The sequence below is a fragment of the Dermacentor variabilis genome, chromosome 1 (assembly GCF_050947875.1).
Source record: "Dermacentor variabilis isolate Ectoservices chromosome 1, ASM5094787v1, whole genome shotgun sequence".
NCBI classification, from domain to species: Eukaryota; Metazoa; Arthropoda; class Arachnida; order Ixodida; family Ixodidae; genus Dermacentor; species Dermacentor variabilis.
In genome coordinates, this window is record NC_134568.1 from 148,720,708 (window position 1) to 148,741,283 (window position 20,576).

Here is a 20,576-nt window from a genome sequence, read left to right on the forward strand (position 1 = left end):
AATATTGATATATTGGGTTCAATACTATACCGCTTATTCAACCACTCATTGCATGCACGAATCTGTCCATCAACGTTACGGACTGCTAAGGTCACCCCAATCATCAGAGAGGGAGACAAATCTGACCCATCTTGCTATCTCCCCATATCTGTTCTAAGTGTTATGAATACCATCTTTGAAAAACTTCTTGCTAAGCGTAATCATTTTTATTTTTTAAAGTTTAATGTACTCAGTCCACAACAACATGGTTTTCGACCTAATCACTCTATATCTACTGCAGTACTTTAATTAACACAGGCAATAAGCAACGCTCTTCTTAATAACCAACTAGTAGCAGTTATTTTTCTCGATTTAAAAAAGCCTTTGACACCGTTGATCATAATGTCTTACTTATTAAGCTAAGCACTTATGGCTTTCGCAACAACGTACTTGAATTCTTTCGTAGTTGTTTTCACAATCGAAACCAAATCGTTGATTTAAATAAGATAACCTCATCCCCTCAGCATCTGAGAACAGGAGTGCCACAGGGATCTGTGCTTGGTCCCTTGTTTTTTACAATTGATATCAATGACTTGCCCCAGATTTTAACATCCGCTAATGTATTAATATATGCCGATGACACTGCTTTGATAATCACAGGTAATAACACCAAAGAAATAGAAGAGAAAACGCAAATAGAGCTTTCTAAGATTTCTGAATGGTTTCTTAAGAATAAATTAACAATAAATACCAAAAAACAAATGCCTTATACCCTTTTTCATTCACGTTCCAAAACCGTCAGTAGTAATTCTATTTCATTGTCTATAAATCAATGTCCACTCGAACGCACCGACTCATATATGTATCTCGGCGTTATTCTCGACCAAAATCTAAACTGGCAATGCCACATAGAAGCTCATTGCTGCAAGCTAGCATCTGGCTGTTATGCTCTTCTCAGGGCATGGGAACATTTTCAAACAAACATTCTCCGCATTTTGTATTTTTCATTTATTCAATCTCATTTAATGTACTGTATTGAGTCATGTGCATGGACTTTCACAACGTACCTAGAACCTATTCGACGCCTTCAAACACGAGCCGTCTGCACCCTTACTTTCTCTCAGCAAAATGAAACAAGTAAACCAATCTTTGTCAAATTACAAATGGTTAAATGGTTACAAATCGTTAAAAAAATACTATCTTCAGCAAATGTCCCCGGAACCTGTCTGAATATGTTCATCCCATGAATGCAACCAATAGTATGTACTTGTTTACAAATGTGTTTTTATGCTAAGTTGCAAACGAGAATTTTTTTTTTCGTACTAACCAAGTGTTCCTTTCAATCTATAGTGTTTTTCTATATGCTCTATGGGTTCTTTATATTTATGTGCATTAATGTGTCACAGACAAGCATACTGCCAATTATATATTTATAAATGGCCCTACTACTAACCTTTAGCTAAAGGGCCATACAGTGTTTGCGCACAATTTTTGCTAACCTTGGAGAAAATAAACTTGAAACTAGGTCCGACACATGTAATGCCCGAGCCCGGACTGTAAATCCTCTGGCACTGGCATGAGCCACCTCGTTTCCGCCAAGGCCCACATGCATGGGAGTCCCGTTAAGGCTACAGTTTGATGGAAAAAATGGGCCATGAGAAGGGAAACGACCGGCTTAGAGACCCTGCCCGCTTCTGAAGTCCTCCGTGGCTTGAACGTTTGACAATACCTCTGCGGCTAGCACAACTTTTCGTTTGTGGCATCACCCGTTTGGTGCCATTACGATAATACCACGCCGCACGCCGATACCATACCAATACCAACAATCTATACAACTCAGGTCAAAATGGCAACGTCGCTCGTGTACTTTGGTTGGCTACTGGCACGGCTAATAGTGGCTGCGATACTGACTTTTCTAGATGACGCTAGCTATGCAACATATTTATAAGTTTAATTACACACTGACACGTTTCTTAAAATCCTTGAATCTAAGCCGACCCTAGAATTTGGTATATGATTATTAAAGAAAAAAAAAGAAACTATTGGCCTAGATTTGAATAAATACAGTAACCCGAAATATTGATGAAAGACGTCTGACCTGAAAAAGTGAATTTTCGTCAACATGCATATAAGATTCAAACTTAGTTATCTGAACAGATGATAGCGAAAGTAATTGAAAGCATCAAGGAATATGTTCGTGTGCTGAAATTCAAATGTATGATGTGAACTGATTTGACAAGTGCAGCTCGTCTCAGTCAAGCAAAGTAGAAGCTGCGGCCTGTATGAGTACAGCTTGTCCTTGGCGATACTAGTACAGATGGCTAGAATGAGTACATCTTGGGCTTGGTGGTTAAATGGTTAAAGAGCCCCTAACCACTCTGAGCCTGAAATTTTGTTATATAGTGGTGGCTGTTTACCACTACACAATGAACATATAGCCTCAATAATTTTTCGCAATGAGGCTGTAAAAGCAAAATTACAGGTGTTTGATAAATGACTGCCCTGCCATCACATTTTCTTGCTTGTCTTTGCTACTCTCCGCATGCGCACTCTCTCCTCCTTGCCTCATGCTTATTTATACTCTGTCTCACGAAGTTGGTGGAAATGCAGCAAAAGCTGTGGGGGTCGCATCAGCCAAGCAGAACGAAGGACCAGAAGAAAAGCTCTTCCATTGTCCCTTTATTATTGCCTTTTGAGCTATGTCAACTGAATGGAAGCTTCAAGGAATTATTATTGGCCCACAATTGGCGAGTCCTTCTTCCTTTTCAGCACACACAAGCTGACTTTGGTCATGTTGGTGCTGTTATCCCTTGTCAGTCATTCAATCGACAGCTTTTACCCTGGTAACATCATGCGTTTAACTCTTACGACTTTACAATGCGTGACGAAGGGACAGGAAAAGCCCGGAGAGAAGCACGAATGAATGAATGAAACCATGTTTCTTCCACATTAAAATGCGCCGAAGACGCTGCGGTGGAAAGAGGAGGGGTGTTATTGCAAAAGGGGAAGGGTAAGACTGCCTCCGTTTTATTAATGAACGTCCTGGAGGCGGCTAAGAGCTAAGTGGGGACCGCATGACGCTTGTGGCTGTCGCGGAGCCGATCGCCAACGGGTGGTGCTGCAGGGTCCTGAAGGAACAGCAGCAGTGCTCGCCAGAGCTCCCTGGCATGGTCCGGAGACGTGGTATCCGGGTAAGCTCAAGTCCCGAGAGAAGAAGGCCAGGGTCCCCGCTGTATGGTGGCCAGGGCACGAAGCCTTGGTGGAATGTAGAGGGGGCACTCCCAACAAAGGTGGTTTAGATCAGCACGACATGTGCACAGGGAACAGAAACCACTTACGGGTGGTGGTGTGCCACCCTTGTGGAAACGGTTCAACAAGTGAGGAGTAAGGAGGGTGCTTGTCTGGATTCTCCAAAGCAAGACTGACTCTCGCCGTGTGAATACCTTCGGTGGAAGTGACGGTATAGAGAGTCGATTGCCCACTGCTGCGAGGTAGGTGGCACGTCGTCGTTTGGTCACATGCCTGTCTGCCATTGGGTCTGCTACCTCAGGTGTGGTAGCTAGGAGAGGATAAGGATTATCGGAGGCTCTGGCTAGCGCGGTAGAGAGATGAGCGTGCGCCAGTATATGAGCCTTCTCGTTTCCGGGGATGCCGCAGTGCACAGGGACCCAGTGAATGGTAACATCGTGACCGCATTCGCGGAGCAGGCGTGCCTGGTGCCGGATCTTCTGCAGTACGGGATCTGTGTAAATAATATTAGCACATGTCCGATGGGCAGCCTGGGAATCTGTGTACACATGGTGGTGAACAGGGTCAGTTTGAGACGAAGTTGCGAGGGCCCACTCCAAATAATCTAGGATCGCCATTAGCTCAGCACGGTTGCTGGACATTGCTTCTGCTGATATATGATGGCGGCGGTTCAGATTTTCATTTGTCTGGTCGTACCACGCAGTCGCATAACAGGTGTTACTAACGTCGTCTGCAGGCAGTGCAGCGTCCGTGTATACGATGTGTTCAGTCAAGAAGAGTGAACTCGTAGCCTTAGCATGCCTCTTGGCATATGCAAGGCGCCGCATTCGCTGAGTAGGGTCCATATTGAGAGGAAGTGGCCTGCCATCGGTGAGAGCCGTGATTTCCCACGGCGGCGTGTTGTTGGGCAAAATGGGCATTTTGTGGACGTCATACCCGAGGAGCATGAGTGTGTGTCGCCCGGCTTTTGTGGCGCGAAGCCTCGTCTCTTGTGTATAGATGTGCATGTCTACGAGCTCGGACAGGTTGTTGAGTTTTCTACAACTTTTAAGCGCTTCGAGGTTTGTGTACCTTGGGAGTCCAGTTACAATGCGTTTGGCTTCGTTAAGTAACCGGTCGAGCGCGTGCATCTGTGTGCGGTTGACTGGATGATACAGCAGCCCGTACATGATACGGGAGACAAGAAAAGCTTGAGCGAACTGCCGCATTTCACGTTCGTTTACTCCATGGGTGCGGGTAGAGATTCTGCGTAAAGCGTGCAGGATTTGTTTGCTGGTCTTCGTAACGCATTGGAACCAAGTGTTCGCTGTGCAGTTCTTGTCTAGGTGCATACCGAGTATTTGGATAGTAGATTTCCGTGTGATGGGTAGGTCACCGATGTACAGTTTAAAAGACTGCTTTTTTTCCTGCTTTCCAAAGGTAGACCTGCCACCATGAATGACGACAAACTCTGTTTTGTCTGGGGCAGTGTGTAAACCCGTTTCCGTGGCATAGGCGTGAATAATGTCGAGAGCTAGCAGTAATGTCGAGAATAATAGCAGTAGCACTTGCGTTGTCATGGCTAAACAGTTATCTTTTACAAGTGCCCTCACATCCCCATAATTGACGGGTTGGTGCTGCCTTCTCTTGAGCATGCACAGATAAGTTTTATGTCTTCCTTCTTTTTGCCATTGTCCAACCTTTCAGTTGATAGTCAGCATTTGTGTTGTCCTTATTGTTTTACTTTTGTCTATGTTTGTATGCCCGTTTTTTCGTACCATGAATAGACTTGTCTGCTATGCCCAATACTATCCATTCCGAAGAGGCATGTGCTTGTACTGCTGATAACCATGCCACTCATGACAGATATGATAGCTTAGCATGCCACTCATGACAGATATGATAGCTTAGCAAGGCTTGTTGCTGGGCTAGTTGGCTCATGGTATAAAGTAAAATTAAAATAATGCAAAAAAAGACACGGACAAGACTGACAGCACAAGTACACGCTAACACCTGATGCCTCAGGAAAAGGTGGAATGATGAAATGAGGATTGAAGATGTACACAAGCGTGTCACAAATGTCACATGGGCGCTCAAAACAAAATTGTGTTAGTGACAACATTGGCGATTGCGTTAGTGACACATATGTTACCTTGAGGAAGGGAGAAGCGAGGTTGCTGCAAATGTTAAATTGACAAGGTCTTTAGATCTGATGAAGGACTGGCGGAATTCCTTTCGTTTTGAGCATCTCTATGACATTTGTGTCCTGCATGTGCAGACCTTCAATTCTCATTTCATCATTTCACCTTTTTCTGAGGAGTCGGTTGTTAGTGAGCACTTGTGGTGTTAAGTCTTGTCTGCATCTTTTTTTTTTGTGGTTTCTTAATTTTACTCTCTACAGATGTCATAGTTCATAAGGCCTAAAAACACTCCTAGTAGCACCCATGTCCAGGTGACCACCAGAGGGTTGCATGTAGAATTGATTGTATACATAAACTGAAACTTATTTTGTTCCTGTTTGAACGTGCAGTTGTGCTTCGCAATATGCTTAATTGTTTAACTTGTGAAGATTGAGGTGCCTTCCCACGCCTCATCCCCAATTTGTATGTGATGAAAACCATTTGCCAAGCTCGATTTCTAGGAATTGCCACCCCGGCAGCAGCATAGCACACATGACTAGTGTGCCGGAATAATTTTTTTTGTACAAACTGTGCTTCTTCTTTTCCTAGTCCGTTTATGTGAATGAACACACGTCACCAAGACATACCCAGATTGGCCTCCCCATGATAGCCCTCTGAGTGCCCTCTCACCCCTGAGCTCTGAACCTCTGAGGGCTTCCTTGTTGTAGCAGATGCTCCACTGGCCTACTACGAGTTGCACGTGGGAACTTTGCTCTCATGACTTCTTGAACTTGGTGGACTGCTACCTGATTAGCCTAGTACAGTGGCCACACATATTTGATGGAGAGCCTTTGTCCACAATCTGGGACTGTCATACTGTGGTGTATTTTTGGTTGATAGACTGGTGTTTGTGGCTGATTTGACTCTAGAGAAGGGTTGAAATCCGGGCCAGTTGGTACATATTTGAAGGAAAAAACCAGTAAAAAAAACACAAAGGACAAGATGAGAAGTTCACACCACAACTTGTCTTTTCATGCTCTGTGATTAGCGATGATGTGGTTGCGCATGCTCTGCTGCCTTTGCTGGGACTACACCGATTCTAATAAAGCTCAGTTGATAGTCCAGTCGTTGTGGTGTGAACTTCTCCTCTTGTCCTTTGTGTTTTTTAATTGACTCTGGAGCCTGCTCTGCACCATGTCCGAGTTGATGAGCCCAGCAGTACCATCCTTCATGTGTTGCGAAGAGAAGTGTTGTGCCCTTTTCTGACCGTCACTTGCTGGGTGAGCCTCACACAATGTCATCTCCACAAACTGTGTGCGAAAACTCAAAGGGTAAAGGGTATTATGCCTGTGCTATGGTATATCATACATTGCAGTGCCCTACTGCAAATGCATGGCTCAAGTGTTTTATCATTGGTGGCTTGGCTTACTTATTTGAGTGCATATCTTCTTTTGGGTTGACGTGTTCTTTTGTAATTGCTGAATGTTTGTCAGCCAATAAATGCAGTATGCTCAGCTGTCCGTCTTGGACCTATGGCCTGTACACCCAATGCTGTTTAGCTTAACATTGGTTATTTCAATTTCTCGCGTAATATAATATATATTGAAGGCTCTGTTTTGAAGGGCAATTTAAGGAAATATATACAAGGACAAAATATATTTGAGGACTAGCACAGCAGCTATAACATTCTGCTGATAAGCGTGAAGTAATGCAGCTCTCATCTAGCTCCAGTAGTTGAATTCCAGTGTGGAAGGAATGCAAAACATGCTTGTACAATGCACAATCAAGCACAATATATGGGAGAAATTCATCTGAAAGTCTCCACTATGCCTTTATAACTCCAGTGAAATTGCAGGACATTAAACCAAGTCCACCCCCTGTCTACCCGTCTGGTCTGGTCTACTCAGTTGAATTAGTAACATCAACCTCTTGAACTGAAATGTGCATCATAATGAAATTTGTTAAACTAAAACTTATCTTCCCCGGATGCAGCGTCATGCTAGCTTTGTAAGATTTTACACTAGCCTGCTCATTTTAACTGTGCGCTGAGGTGGCATTTATTCATGTGAAGCTCTACTTGTGCAGTTATTCCATAAACACAGACTTGAACATATGATCCCTTGAACATTTGTCTTGTTTAGATGGCTGTAACATTGTTGCTGCAGTATGTTAAGAAGAGCGTGTTCTCTTTATTTTTCTTTTGTAGGTTGTCCCAGGTGAAAGAATACCTGTGGATGGCAAGGTTATTGGTGGATCATCAAATGTTAATGAAGCTCACATCACGGGGGAACCACTCCCCGTCATCAAGACAGTTGGCTCCACTGTGATGGCAGGCTCAATTAATGAGAACGGTGTTCTACTAATTTGTGCAACTCATGTTGGCAAGGACACAACCTTGGCTCAGATTGTACGTCTTGTTGAGGAGGCACAATCATCTAAGGTGAGTACAGGCCTGAGTTTCGACTTCTTGATTTAATGCTTGACATGAAAGATCATATTGAAATTGTTGTGTAAAAGAAAATTGCTAAGGTGACCACAATGTTTTCATGCTGTCACATTGTGTTCAGGCTATACACATCTCAACTTGTCACCGCTGTTTGCACTGGCCTGCTTTTCTGGACAGGGCAATTAGTTTTCCTATTTCCAGCATTAGAACTGGAGTGAAAAGTTTCTAACATTAAACATTTTTAAAGTTTACCTTTATATCTGTTAATTGCCTCATTCGGAATTAAATTTTACAGGTAAAGAGGTATGCAGTTTGGGTGGTTTTGGGCTACAATTTGCACACTAAATTGATTCACACAAAAATTTTGAGCATACCTATGAGAAAATTTTTAGAAAGCATACTCTGAGGTCAGCACCCTTATTTGTGCTTTATACAGCCATACATTGCCTTCTCACTGCTCATGCACTGACTTAGAGTCAGACAAGTCAAATTTCACTGGCAAAATCCGACCAGAGCATTAGGTATTATTGTCCATAATATTTAGGTTTAAGCATTCTGATGGATGATGCATGTGGAGAATGTAGCCCTTCCTTTCTGGTTAGAAAAATAAAGCAGTTAATGCCTAGCTTTTTGAAAAAGCACTACCATGCATGTAGAAGCACACTGTAGTGTATTGTAAAAGTGTGTAGCCATGTTTACAGCTTGTTACATGTTTATACCAAACAGACAAACCATGCTTGAACTCCATATATATTATGCGCATGCAGGCCAAGAAGAGAGCAAATAATTTTGACATTAGAAAGAAGACAAGCATTGCTCAACGTCTGCAGCATTGTTGTAGGGGTACTTCAGGTTCAGCTACAGACGAAATGAAAAAGTGCTTGAAGCATGTTATACAGTGCTTTTAAAGGTAAAGTATCAGAAATTTTAATAAAAACACTATGCTTGTTACAGTGACACAAGTTCTGCTTGCACAGGTGGCGCACAGGCACTTGGGAAGAGACAGTTTTCGGAAACGAGTCAACAAACTCATGATTAACAAAAATTGAACTTTTTATTTTCATATTCATGGTATGTTTGTATTATAAATTTGAAGACAGTCATGTTTAAAGACACCTCCATTTTGTTTGATTCTTTAGAGAGCTGAAGACAGTAATATTTAAAGACACCTTCGTTTCCTTTATTCATCTGGAGAGCCTGTGTTCCAAAATATTCATAATCGAATATGGCACTCAGTAGGCCAATTTCACATTCAGAGATGGGAATCCTGGCACTAAGACAAGCCCCTCATGGGATGTAGCTTATTACAGCGGAAAGGAGGAAGTTGGTGATTTCCAGTTTTTGCCTGTTTAGATCAGCTCTACTCAGCCTCTAAGCTGGCGTGCTATATACGCTCAACCTGCCGTGGAGGCGTAGTGCCTATGGTGTTGCGCTACTAAGGCTCGGGGGTGCAGGATCCAATCTCGGCCATCTCGACCGCATTTCGATGGGGGTGCTGCAAGAATGCCTGTGTGCCGTGCATTGGGTGCATGTTAAAGAACCCCAGGTGGTCAAAATTAAGCCGAAGTCCCTCACCACGGCATGCCTCATAATCAAATTATGGTTTTAGCTTGTAAAAGCCCAGAAGTTAGTTATATGCACTCATCTATATCGCATGAGGGAGTGTGTCTTTGCATCGAGGCAAATGTCAAGCAGGTTCCTTATTCAATCACTTCCTCATGTGCCTGCATGCCTGAACAGGTGTTCTGGGTCCACACTGTCACATGGCTTTACCAACGAAGCACTCGCACCACCTCTTGTCATTACTGCTTAGCTACAACAGGTTGACTTGTGACGTGTCATGTATGTCATGCGGTGAAGCTAGATGCCAGAGACTTGATAATCATATGGGGAAGAGGGCCATCAGAGTATGTACGAAACTTGAGCACTCTCACTGAATAGTCTTAAAAATATTTTACATTGATTTCAATACTTGAAGCCATCCTTTTCAGGAAATTATATTTAATTTTATTTGAAAATTACACTCCTCACACATCCTTAGCTTAGCATCAGAGCTCTATTACAGAGTACTGTTTATTGACGTTCAGTTCATTTCTCTAGTATGTGTGTGAAATGAGACATACTATACACAATTTCATGACATCTAGAAAGCATTGTGTTTCAAGTCTCACAGTTTGGAGTTAAAAATTGGAATGTTGAAGATTGTGTCGCCAGGTACAGTGGTAACAGTGCTCTAAGCAGCTGCTCGTATGCTGGTTTGTCAGCTGGACAGCTTCAAGGGAGTCTATTTACATTGTTTCAGGCACTTTTGATCGCATTTTATTTTTTACTCGGAGAATTTGTACAGTCGACTTCTGTTAATTTGACCCTGATAGGACCAACAAAATTTATTTAATTATTCAGGGGGTCAAATTAAACAAGATGCAGAAAAAAAGCACCAAAACATACCTCTTATTCATTCGCCAGTATTTGCCTGATTCTAATGCCCCTGAATCAAACAGGCACCCACTTATTTGCCATGTTACCAAAGTAAAACTAACATACAAATGGAATTAAAACTAGGGGTTTGCGAATACTCTAATATTTGATGTCGAATCGAATAGTAGATAGTTTTAGAATAGGGGCCCCAATAGTTTGGGGCCCCAAAGAGCTTTGCGGGTGTTAGCATTGGGGCACGCAGGACTGAAGAGTTTTAGAATAGGGCTTTGCATTTACGAATAGCGTCTTGCACTGACAGTGCCACTACTGCGTCAAAGAAAAGCTATTAGAAATAATTAAACAGAATATACCATTTTATGATAGGAATAGTAATCTTGACTTGTATGTATTCGCGTTTAATTACAATTTAGAGGTTTTTCTGTAAGCAGCAAACAATTAGTTGCACTTAGTTTTGAGCAAACCAACTTTACCTGCCTTCACCAGCTAAGCTTAGACATGTTAGGCCTATGAACCATAAAATCCACAATCGAATTCGGAATCAGTGGCATCTAATGAACCAATCTTCATAACACATGCTAGTTGAGAGAGAGTGATAACCGCAGTCACTTCTCCTAGCTTGCAAACTTCATGCGTTACCACGAATCGAACCCAGTTTGGTGCTAGGTTAGAACCGTCGCTTCGCTGGGTGCCGCCATGTTTGCTGACGCAAAGCTTTTGGGGCCGCTATTTGGGCTCCCGCTAAATCGGTGAAATAGCGTTCCCAATGCAAAACCCAAATGCAGTTTTGCGTCTCACGCATGCGCAGTAGCTTCGACGCTATTTCTTTGGGGCCCCGAAACGTTTGGGGCCCCTATTCTAAAACTCTCTAGTGAACATTGTAATAATTTGATTTGTGAATCAAATATCTAATATTTAATTTTTTGAATATCGGTACCTTCGTTGAATAACCTGGCCTTGGTCGGTGCCTTAATGCGCGCAGCATTCCCACGGTACACAATCTTTATCGGTACAAGGTTTGACCAGGTTGACCAGGCTGGATCGAAACGATTAATGCTACGTGAACAGAAGGAACAACAAAAGCTGCACGTGCGGAAAGTGCGGAAGCATTTGTGATTATCGGGCCGATTAGCGACAGGAAGGCACGCTGATCGCATCGAATATGTGAGTTTGGGGTTCACACATGCAGATTCACGCAGTCGGAAACTTTCTACAAACATTTGAGCACACTGATAAGAACCGCGGACCTGAAAGACGCTTCATTGGCCGTCAATCTATAACCCATACGCATAATCTCGTGACCGATCACTGATGAGCCACCCATAGGAACATACTAGCAACAAGGTTTCCGTGAAAGTTTTCGGCCCGTTATCACATCGGCCAGCGGCGAATTTTACAGCGAAGCTGTTTATGCGGACTCTGCGCCGTGTTTGTCGGACTTCGTTAAAAAGGAGCCACGTGACCTAGCAGGAGAGGAAAGAAAGAGCTCAACAGGGGAGAAAGGGGTTGGAGTGACCCCTTGCCCCCTTTGTGAATGCTATCTTATACGCGAATCTTATACGATTGTCACATGGTGCATTTTCAGCGATCGAGCTGGATCAGCGTCGAATTTATCAACAATTGATTTCGCCCTGCCATGAAAGAAACAAATGCTATGCTGGCGGTTTGCGGCCAACAAACAGTGCCTAGCGATTTAAATGCAATATTAGGAGCACTAGAAGTGCCAGCAGCCACGTCAGTCGTGAAACCAGTCCAACCATTGTCAAAACGATTGCAGCGCCCGCATCTCCAGTGGTGGTCCTTGTGCCCAATATACGAAGGTTTGGATTAGTAGTTCTGTTATTCCATCCCAGCTACAACTATGGGAAGACCACGAGCAGTGCGTACTCCTGTGGAAGAAGCTGCCTACCGTGAGCGTCAGCGAGAGTTGGCTCGTGATCGGGCACGTCGTCGTAGGGCTGGCCCCGAGCTGTGTGCCAGAGATACCAGAGATACCAGATGCCAGAGATGCCCCCCAAAAAAACACTCGATCATAAAGCATGCTCACCACGTGAAGCACACAAAAGCGAAAATGGGGTGAAAGAATCGCAAAACAATTAAAAGATTTACAGTATAGTCTGCAAGTTATGGCTACCGAATCAATGCAGGTCTATTCACATCAACCTGCCATGGTTGCTTAGTGGCTTTGGTGTTACGCTGCTAAGCACGAAGTCGCGGGATCGCACCCATGGCCACAGCGGCTGCATTTCGATGGGGGTGAAATGCAAAAACACCCGAGTAGTTAGGTGCATGTTAAAAAACCCCAGGTGTGCTCAAACTCAAAGTTAATCCAGAGTCCCCCACTACGGTGTGCCTCATAACCTGATAGTGGTTTTGGCACGTAAAACCCCATAATTTTTCAATTCGCAGCAGTCGCACAACCATCGGAAAGCCGACAAACCGCATCACTAATGAAAGCGAGTGCATCGGATGACCATTGCATGTTCACGGCAGCCATCTCTGCGAAATAACGTACGCTAGCCCCTCGTTCCAAATGCCGTTCGTAGCTGCACAATAGTCTCTTTTTGTAACTTCAAGCAATGCTTTGAGCGACCTGTCTTACCTTTGGATTTACGTGGCGGGCTAGAAAATTTGTGACAGCGTGCTGACCCCCAGCTGCAGATGCATTTACAAAGACAGTAGATAGATGCGGAAAAATAGGGGGTGGGGGAGGCCGAGTCGCGCAAACTTGCCATGTGCCTACCGATTTGAGTGCTCTTCACCATCGACGCATGCGGCGTCGATGACCGTGCGGAGCAGTGCCGAGTGGTCCCCGCTTTTGTCTGTTGTACAGATTGGCTTCAATGAGCTGATGATAAAGCACAAAACTACCAGCCATATAGATGAAAAAAAAAAAGGGAACTTCATGCTTTCTGAAAGAAAACTGGAAAGCAATACTTCCTAAGCAATAGAAAATTCCTATTAAGCACAGTATGGCCCAATGTTAAACTGAAAACCCCATTGGTATTTAGATCAACTTCGCTATTTCGTCAGCTTCAGAGGAAAGAAAGCATTTAATTATATTTGACCAGACATTGTCTCGATAAAAAATATTTTCCAGACCTTCTTATACAATGTTTAGAAGTATGGTTGGTTCTGCTAGTTGGTTAGATACAGCAATGGGAGTTATAGCGCTGGAAGACACGGACAAGAGTGAGACAGTAGGATGAGTGCTAACATTCAACTGAGTGTTTATTTCCATAAAACACCGTATTTGTAGGCCCGCACACCGAATAGGCCCAATCACCGCACATAAAAACCAGCCACTTCCAAGAACGCAAATTCGCTTGTAATCAGAGCAACTGAAGGGGAACTCGACCACCCGGAAACTCCAAAGCCTGCCCCTCCCCCCCTCACCCCCACGCACCTGTAGTGGCATTACTAGAGCTTTTTCACTCGCATCATTTGAGGTTTCTTTTGACTTTTATTTATTTATTTATTTTTATTTATTTAACAATACTGCAGGCCAATTCTTTGGCCCTAGCAGGAGGGGCATTTTCGAAATGACAAACAATAAATAACAGCAATAAACTCGAAAATAGCAAAAGGGAGAAAAACAAACACTAACACAATGGAGAAGCAATTTTCAACAAAACAAAAAGAATCAAAACAGACAGAACACAACTAAACCAGCAGAAAATACGTACCTTTATACAATTGCAAGTATCCATAGCTCACAAAAGAAACATTCCAGTTCTGCCGAAAAGTCTTCGGCCTTGATAACACTTGGCGGCAACTCATTCCACTCTTTCACTGTTGTAGGGAAAAAACTGTATTTGTAGAAATTAGTTTTCACAAAAATAGGCCTCAGTGAATGTTCTGCTGTGAGTCTTGTTTTCCTAGTAGCAGCAGGTTGAGCATATGTTGGTTCAGATAGGGTGATTTTTCTGGACATAACATTGTAAAGTAACAAAAGTCGGTTTATTTTTCTACGTATCTGCAATGTTGTAATCTTATTACGTTTCATCAGTGACGAAGGTGAATCCGTCCTTCTATATTTTTCCGAATATAAACCGTACAACCTTTTTTTTGAACACCCTCAAGTTTTATTTTGTCTTTCTTAACATATGGGTCCCACAGCGCAGATGTGTACTCTAACTTCGACCTAACATATGGGTTATAACCTAGAAGCCGAACACTTACAGAAGCATTTCTAAGTTTCCGCTTAAGAAAACATAGCTTTTGAAAAGCTGACGCACAGATATCTGTGCCTCAACCTTTTCACTTAAAATTTTATTATGGCTAGTAGCTTGCTACATTATTGTTGGTGCGTGCGTGCGTGGCTTTTAATTCACACTTTCGCTTTATTTCTGCAAATCCTCACAATAGAAAAACAAGCGCATTAGAAGCACCAGTGGCGGCTGCCTCATCTGTATTTTCTCACTTCAACATTGTTTTAAATTTACACTGTAAACAGTATGCACATACATAATATATTTAAATATATACACAGGACCAATTTCATTATATTTTTGAAAGAGAAGGAGGTAGCCAATTAATTATTTCTCAAGGTATGGATAGCCTATGCCAAGAGAATGAATATGTCGCTGTATGGTCACCTTGCTTCAAATTGCTTTGCGTGCTTTTTTGACCCTGTAAAAAACCTATAGACCTCAGTGACCCCTTCGGCAGAGTCTTTTGTCAAAGGCGTGTGAAATGCACGTGAATGGCATGTATCTCAGTACTGCTTTTCTTTCCAATAAACAATGCTAACAACTCAACAAAAGAAAACATTTCTAATAATTTGTAAAATTTATTAGGGATGGAAACATCGTCACTTCTATGCAGAAGTCACAAATATATGTAGGGTGTCCCAATGAAATATCATTCACCAAGATTTAAAAAAAAAGAGCAATGTGTTACTCGAAGAAAATCTAGTGCATATTGTTTCCAGTACAGTGCAGTAGCTGCCAGAAATTTTTTTTGTTACTGAGCTTTAATTATGTCATTGTAATTAATTATCTATCTCGAGATGCACTATCTTAATTATCAAAGTATCAATGATGCATTTGTAGGCACAGCCAAGGGACATCTAACTGCGGTATTTTCAGCGACGTACTGATTGTGTACGATTGATAAATAAACCCTGTGAAATATGGAGAATACGACGTTACTGTGCTCCCACCCGCATCATAAAGTAGCGCCCTCGAACAGGTGCTGTTAGTTAGCCAGAACAAAATAAAAGAAATAAAGAAAACATTGTGATCGAGCTAGTGCCTTATCTGCCACGCCCTGGACATCGCATTTGGTGTTAGTTAGAAACAAGCTGTGATAGCTGTTGTCTTAGCGTAGATAAAGTGCAAAGATGTTTTTTTTTGCCACAAAACCTATCACCACAAAATCTGACTGACAATGTCAGTGCAAAGGATTAAAAGTGCATATTGTTTCATCCCAGTTGCCATGTCTTTCTCTATTGAGCAGAAGGTAAACATTATTCTTGCCTTGGGATCTGCAAATGGCAACAAGAGGAAGGCCGCAAATATATATATAAGTCATGGAAGTGTGGTGGTAGACCAAACGTGTTGACTATCGTCAGAAATTACTAAAACCTGAGACAAGCCAGCAGCTTCAAGAAACAGCAGCGGAGGACTCCATCTTTGAGTCCTAACCTACGCACGGGTGTTCTAGCATTTATGGTCTCAAACCCTCATACTAGCAGCTAGACATGGCCGCCCAGGTACCGATTTCCAAGTCATCAGTTTGGAGGATTCTAAATGCCGGCCTTTCACCCGTACCACCTTCACCAGCACCATTTATTGGAAGATAGAGACCTGTAGAATCGTCTAGATTTCTCGAATTGGGGTCCTCACAAAAGCCGATGTGTCAACGGACTTTTTGAGCAACATCATGTACACAGATGAAGCCAGTTTTCAAATGCCCAGGTAAATTTGCATAATGCACACTATTGGAGTGACTACAATGCGCACTGGGTAAAGCGCAGTCGGCACCAGTACCAGTGGTCGTTCAATGTGGGGTACGGAATTTATGCCGGTGCTATAATCTGTCCCATCTTCTTCGATCGCACACTGGCTGGACAGTGTTACATGAATGAAATCCTTGAAGGACTGATGGGTGAGTTTCTCAGCAAAGTCCTGCTTTCACGTCTTCTACTTCTGTGGCGTCAGCAAGATGGGGCATCCATACACAGCAGTAGCTGAGCATGCAGCTGGATGGATGCAACTTTTTATGTGCAATAGATTGGAAGGCACGGGCCTGTAAATTGGCCAGCTAGGTCACCTGACCTCTCTCCACTCGATTTCTTTCTTCGGTGTTATGTGAAAGATCATGCTTACATGATCGAGAAGGACGTCAGATTAGCTCAAGGCAAGGATAACTGATGCCTGCCGTAGAATTCGAGCTTCGGTCATCAAGAAAGTCACTGAAGATGTGATAAAGCGGACTCAGTACTGCATGGCTGCAGAAGGAGACCTATTTGAACACATCCTCTAGGCAGCAGCTGGTGTTCAACAAGGCTTACGAATTCATAGATAATTAGGGCAAACTGAAATCTAATGATTTTTTACTTTTTGTGCAGATTGCCAATTGGGCTTATTTAGAAGTGGTATCTTTTTTTTCTTGAATGCATCAGTTTTGCCTTTTCTCTACACGTTGGTTGCTTCCCAGTTTGTTTATATTGCTTTTATTTTTGACACGAACCTGCTTTTGCAGTACATATACACTTTCATGAAAAATAAAACGGTCACATTAATTTGGCTTTGGTCCGAAGCAAGTTTCTGGCTTGAATTATAGCTTCGCGCACTCTTTTGATGCCGTGTGAGCAATGCGCGTATTTTGAAATATTCCATTGCTTTTCGCGCTTCTCGCGTGGTCAGAGCGGCGCTTTGGCCGCATTATCAAGGGGTTTTTGTTATTAATGTGGTCAGTCGGCCTTGAGAGATGGATAATAAGTGTGACGTAGAGAGGAAGGAATAGCTGTAAAACGCGAAACCGGCTGTTGGTGGTCGTTCCGTACCATTATCAAGATGATGTGCTGTCTCTTCGGGTTTGCGACAGGCATGCAGTTGCTTTCAGTCAGCTTATTTGAGTGCACTGCTTTGTGATACATGTGGGAGTGCTGTCACATGGTATTTTTCATATTTCATGATTTATTTATTTATCTATTACATACTGCAGACCAATCTGGTTCAAGCCGGACGGGCAATACAATTTACAGAATATCTGTTTTACACAAAAGGAGAACAACAACAACAAAAGAAACATGATAGTACCAGAGGAAAGAACACAAAAAGACATAATCATCTAGTCATATAGTGCGTCATAAGGTTCTGTTAGTCTATTCCAGTCGGACACAGAATGCGGAAAAAAGGAAATCTTATAAATGTCTGTTCTTGCAAAGTAAGGGGTTAGAAAGTGTGTTTGGTAATGTCGCGTAGGTCTTGTGGCCAAAGGGGAAAGAAACTGTGTCTGATCAATAGCCATTTTACCGTTAAGAAGTAAGTTTAAAAAATTCAAACGCCATTTTTTTATCCTCAATTCAAGTAGCTCAATGTTGTTAGCTTCTTGATGTTTCCTTGATGTTTCCATTCGTGATGTTTTTTTGCCAGTTTCTTTGCTGGCAAAATTGTATGCAATTGATATGTCGTCGCTGAAAACACCCTAATTAGACGTCATTTGGGGGTGCCTACAAATGTGCCATTGACACTTTGATAATGAGGACATTACTTCTCGAGTTAGATAAATAATTGAAATACCGAAATAAATCTGAGTAACAAAAAAATTATTGGCGGCTGGAGTAACGCTACTGCTCATTTTTTTTTCAGTCTTGGTGCATGATAGTTGGAGCACCCTGTATAATTCACTCAGTAACTGAAATGAAGCCAAGCCGGATTCACTCGAAACCAGAATCAACAGCAGTCATTCGCAGCAGCACTCAGACTCGCAGAAAATGAAAGAGAGAGAGAGAGGCTGCAGTTTTGCCGGAAAGGCGAAGCAATATTAGTGATAGCGTGATCAATAGTAGTGATGCACACATACACACACATGCACGCCTGCACCCCCCCCCACACACGCACACGCACACCCACACACACACACGTGGTTTGGAAAGTTGGTTGGGCCCCAGCCCCTCCCCCCAGCGCCAGAAAAATGAACCTACTGCCTATTTAGGTTGCCATAAAAAGTTGGATTGGTCCTTTTGAAATGCCCTCTACAATGTAACGAAATGCACTTGGCCCTGAAGGGAATATTAAAAATATTGCATAATTGATCTCAGTTAATTAACTAATTAAGTGCATATAAAAATATCCTAAGGAGCACCACATGACGACAAACTATATGTTGCTGGTTTCGTCCAGTTGCGGTTGACCACTTTTTTTTAAATTTTCACATTTTTTAAAGCGACATATGGTTTGCCGTCATGTGGCGATCCTTGGAATATTTTTATATTGGGCTTAATTATTTGCTTAATTAGGTACTTGGGTACTGTACCTATTGTACCTATATGTGTGTGTGTGTGTGTGTGTGTGTGTGCAGTACCCAAGTTACTGATAGCTAGCAAGATTCTTGTTAAGTAATGTGGTTAGCCACCTGAGCAGGTGCAGCATTATCTTTTGGGCAAAATTTGTAAGCATAAAAGTTTGTGTTAAGTTGTCTGATATTTGAGATTCGATTCGATATTAGTTTTTTTTGTATTGATTTAATTTGATATTCGATTTGAAATTTACTGTTCAGTATTTGTACACCTCTAATTAAAACTGATAAAAAACGTAGAAATCTAATGCATCCAATGTTTTAGCAAGAAAAATATGTGTGGCACTGTGGTGGAAAGGTTTCATAAAGTGAGCTTCGCCGCAATACATCTGTGTTTGGTGAAGCATACAAACGACACGAAGACGGTTTTGGTTTCGTATCCGATTATACCCCACAGGCAATTTTCTTTAAAAAAATATACATATATATAGGGGGGGGGGGGTGCATGTTAGAATTGGGTAACTATCATAATCAGACATTTTGCGCTACGGTTATTGCTTGAAAATCTTCCTAGGGCAGACCAAAAATAGGCGTTTTTGACAGGAGATTTTTTAGTTACATGTGTTCAATATGTTCACTGTCCCCTAAGCTCCACCAGTACAGCCGATGGCACGAAAGGGGTTGCTATTAGACTCAAAATTGGACTCAAACACGTGCATGCTGTCTGGTCAAGTACAAATTATCTGGCAAAAACCAATTTTAGGATTGAAATAATAAAAGTTTATGCTCGTAAAAATGCATGGGTGCCAGCGTGGACCTTCGGTCAGAATCGAATTAACCGAAAAAACGAATTAACCGGAGTTGTATTAACGGAAGCCTACTGTACCTTTTTATTGGGATAGTTTGGACTTACATTTGTTGGTGCCTTTACTTTACTGCTGTGCTAAGTGAAATTTCATCTGATGCAGGCCCCTATTCAGCAGCTGGCTGACAAAATTGCAGGCTACTTTGTTCCAACTGTGGTTGTCCTCTCAATTCTCACACTGGCCGTGTGGCTTATCCTGGGTTTTATCAGGACAGATCTAGTCTACAACTACTATGGCAAGGTGGGTGGCTATCCATATTTGCTGAACATTATGATTTCTAAATTAGGTATACGTTATGTTATGGTGAGTGTTGTAATCAAGCCACAGGTGAGGAGCTCTGTAGTGACACTAATTTTCTTTTATCCCCTTCTGTCATGGCATACAGATTTGTGTACGTGACTTATTTTTGCCATTTCTTTTCAGTGGTGGCAAGGAATAAATTCTGAACATTAAACTTAGGGTAAATGGAACATACTTCTTTTCTAAAGTACCTCCATTTTACTTCTGAGTGAAATGTATTACTACAGACGACCACTTTGGTGAAGGCACTACCATGTTTGACTGGACAGGACGTTTTATGTTGGACATTTCGGTAGCACTTGCGAAAGAATTATTTTCCTTTTAAGTAATGCTTGCAGCCAATAATTAACTTGTGCATGTAATTCAAGCAGGTGATTCAAATCTTTTTACAAAGAAATGTAGCATGTTTGATAATACAATAAATGGATATTTAATTAATCCAAAATTACGATGACTCACTTTAAAATGCACAGTCATTTTACCTCCCTAACATGCTTTCAGTGGTGTTGCCAGCATCTTGGCAATAAACTATGCAAATTTCACATATTTATTAACAGATGATCATAATTCTTATCTGAAGAGGTTATTCTGTGAAGGCTCAAGGAGCATGAAAAAAAAAAACTTTTTTTTCTCATATAGGACTCTTGTGAAGTTATGTGCAACATTATATTGCACTTGCCTGCTTCAATGATGCAATAGTTGAGGCTACAAGTTTGATTCATGCCGGCAGTG

At 42.2% G+C, this 20,576-nt stretch overlaps 1 protein-coding gene and 1 pseudogene across 2 annotated transcripts in view; one reads left to right on the forward strand and one right to left on the reverse strand.

Moving 5' to 3' along the window:
* Positions 1-20,576, forward strand: part of LOC142586201 (copper-transporting ATPase 2-like) — a 118,957-nt gene that overhangs the window by 43,761 nt on the left and 54,620 nt on the right. For both annotated transcript variants that reach the window (XM_075697455.1, XM_075697459.1), the window contains exons 11-12: positions 7,534-7,767; positions 19,647-19,784. In XM_075697455.1, the coding sequence (XP_075553570.1) occupies positions 7,534-7,767; positions 19,647-19,784 (372 nt within the window). The remainder of the gene's footprint in view (positions 1-7,533; positions 7,768-19,646; positions 19,785-20,576) is intronic.
* LOC142574277 (uncharacterized) lies at positions 2,488-3,869 on the reverse strand (annotated as a pseudogene).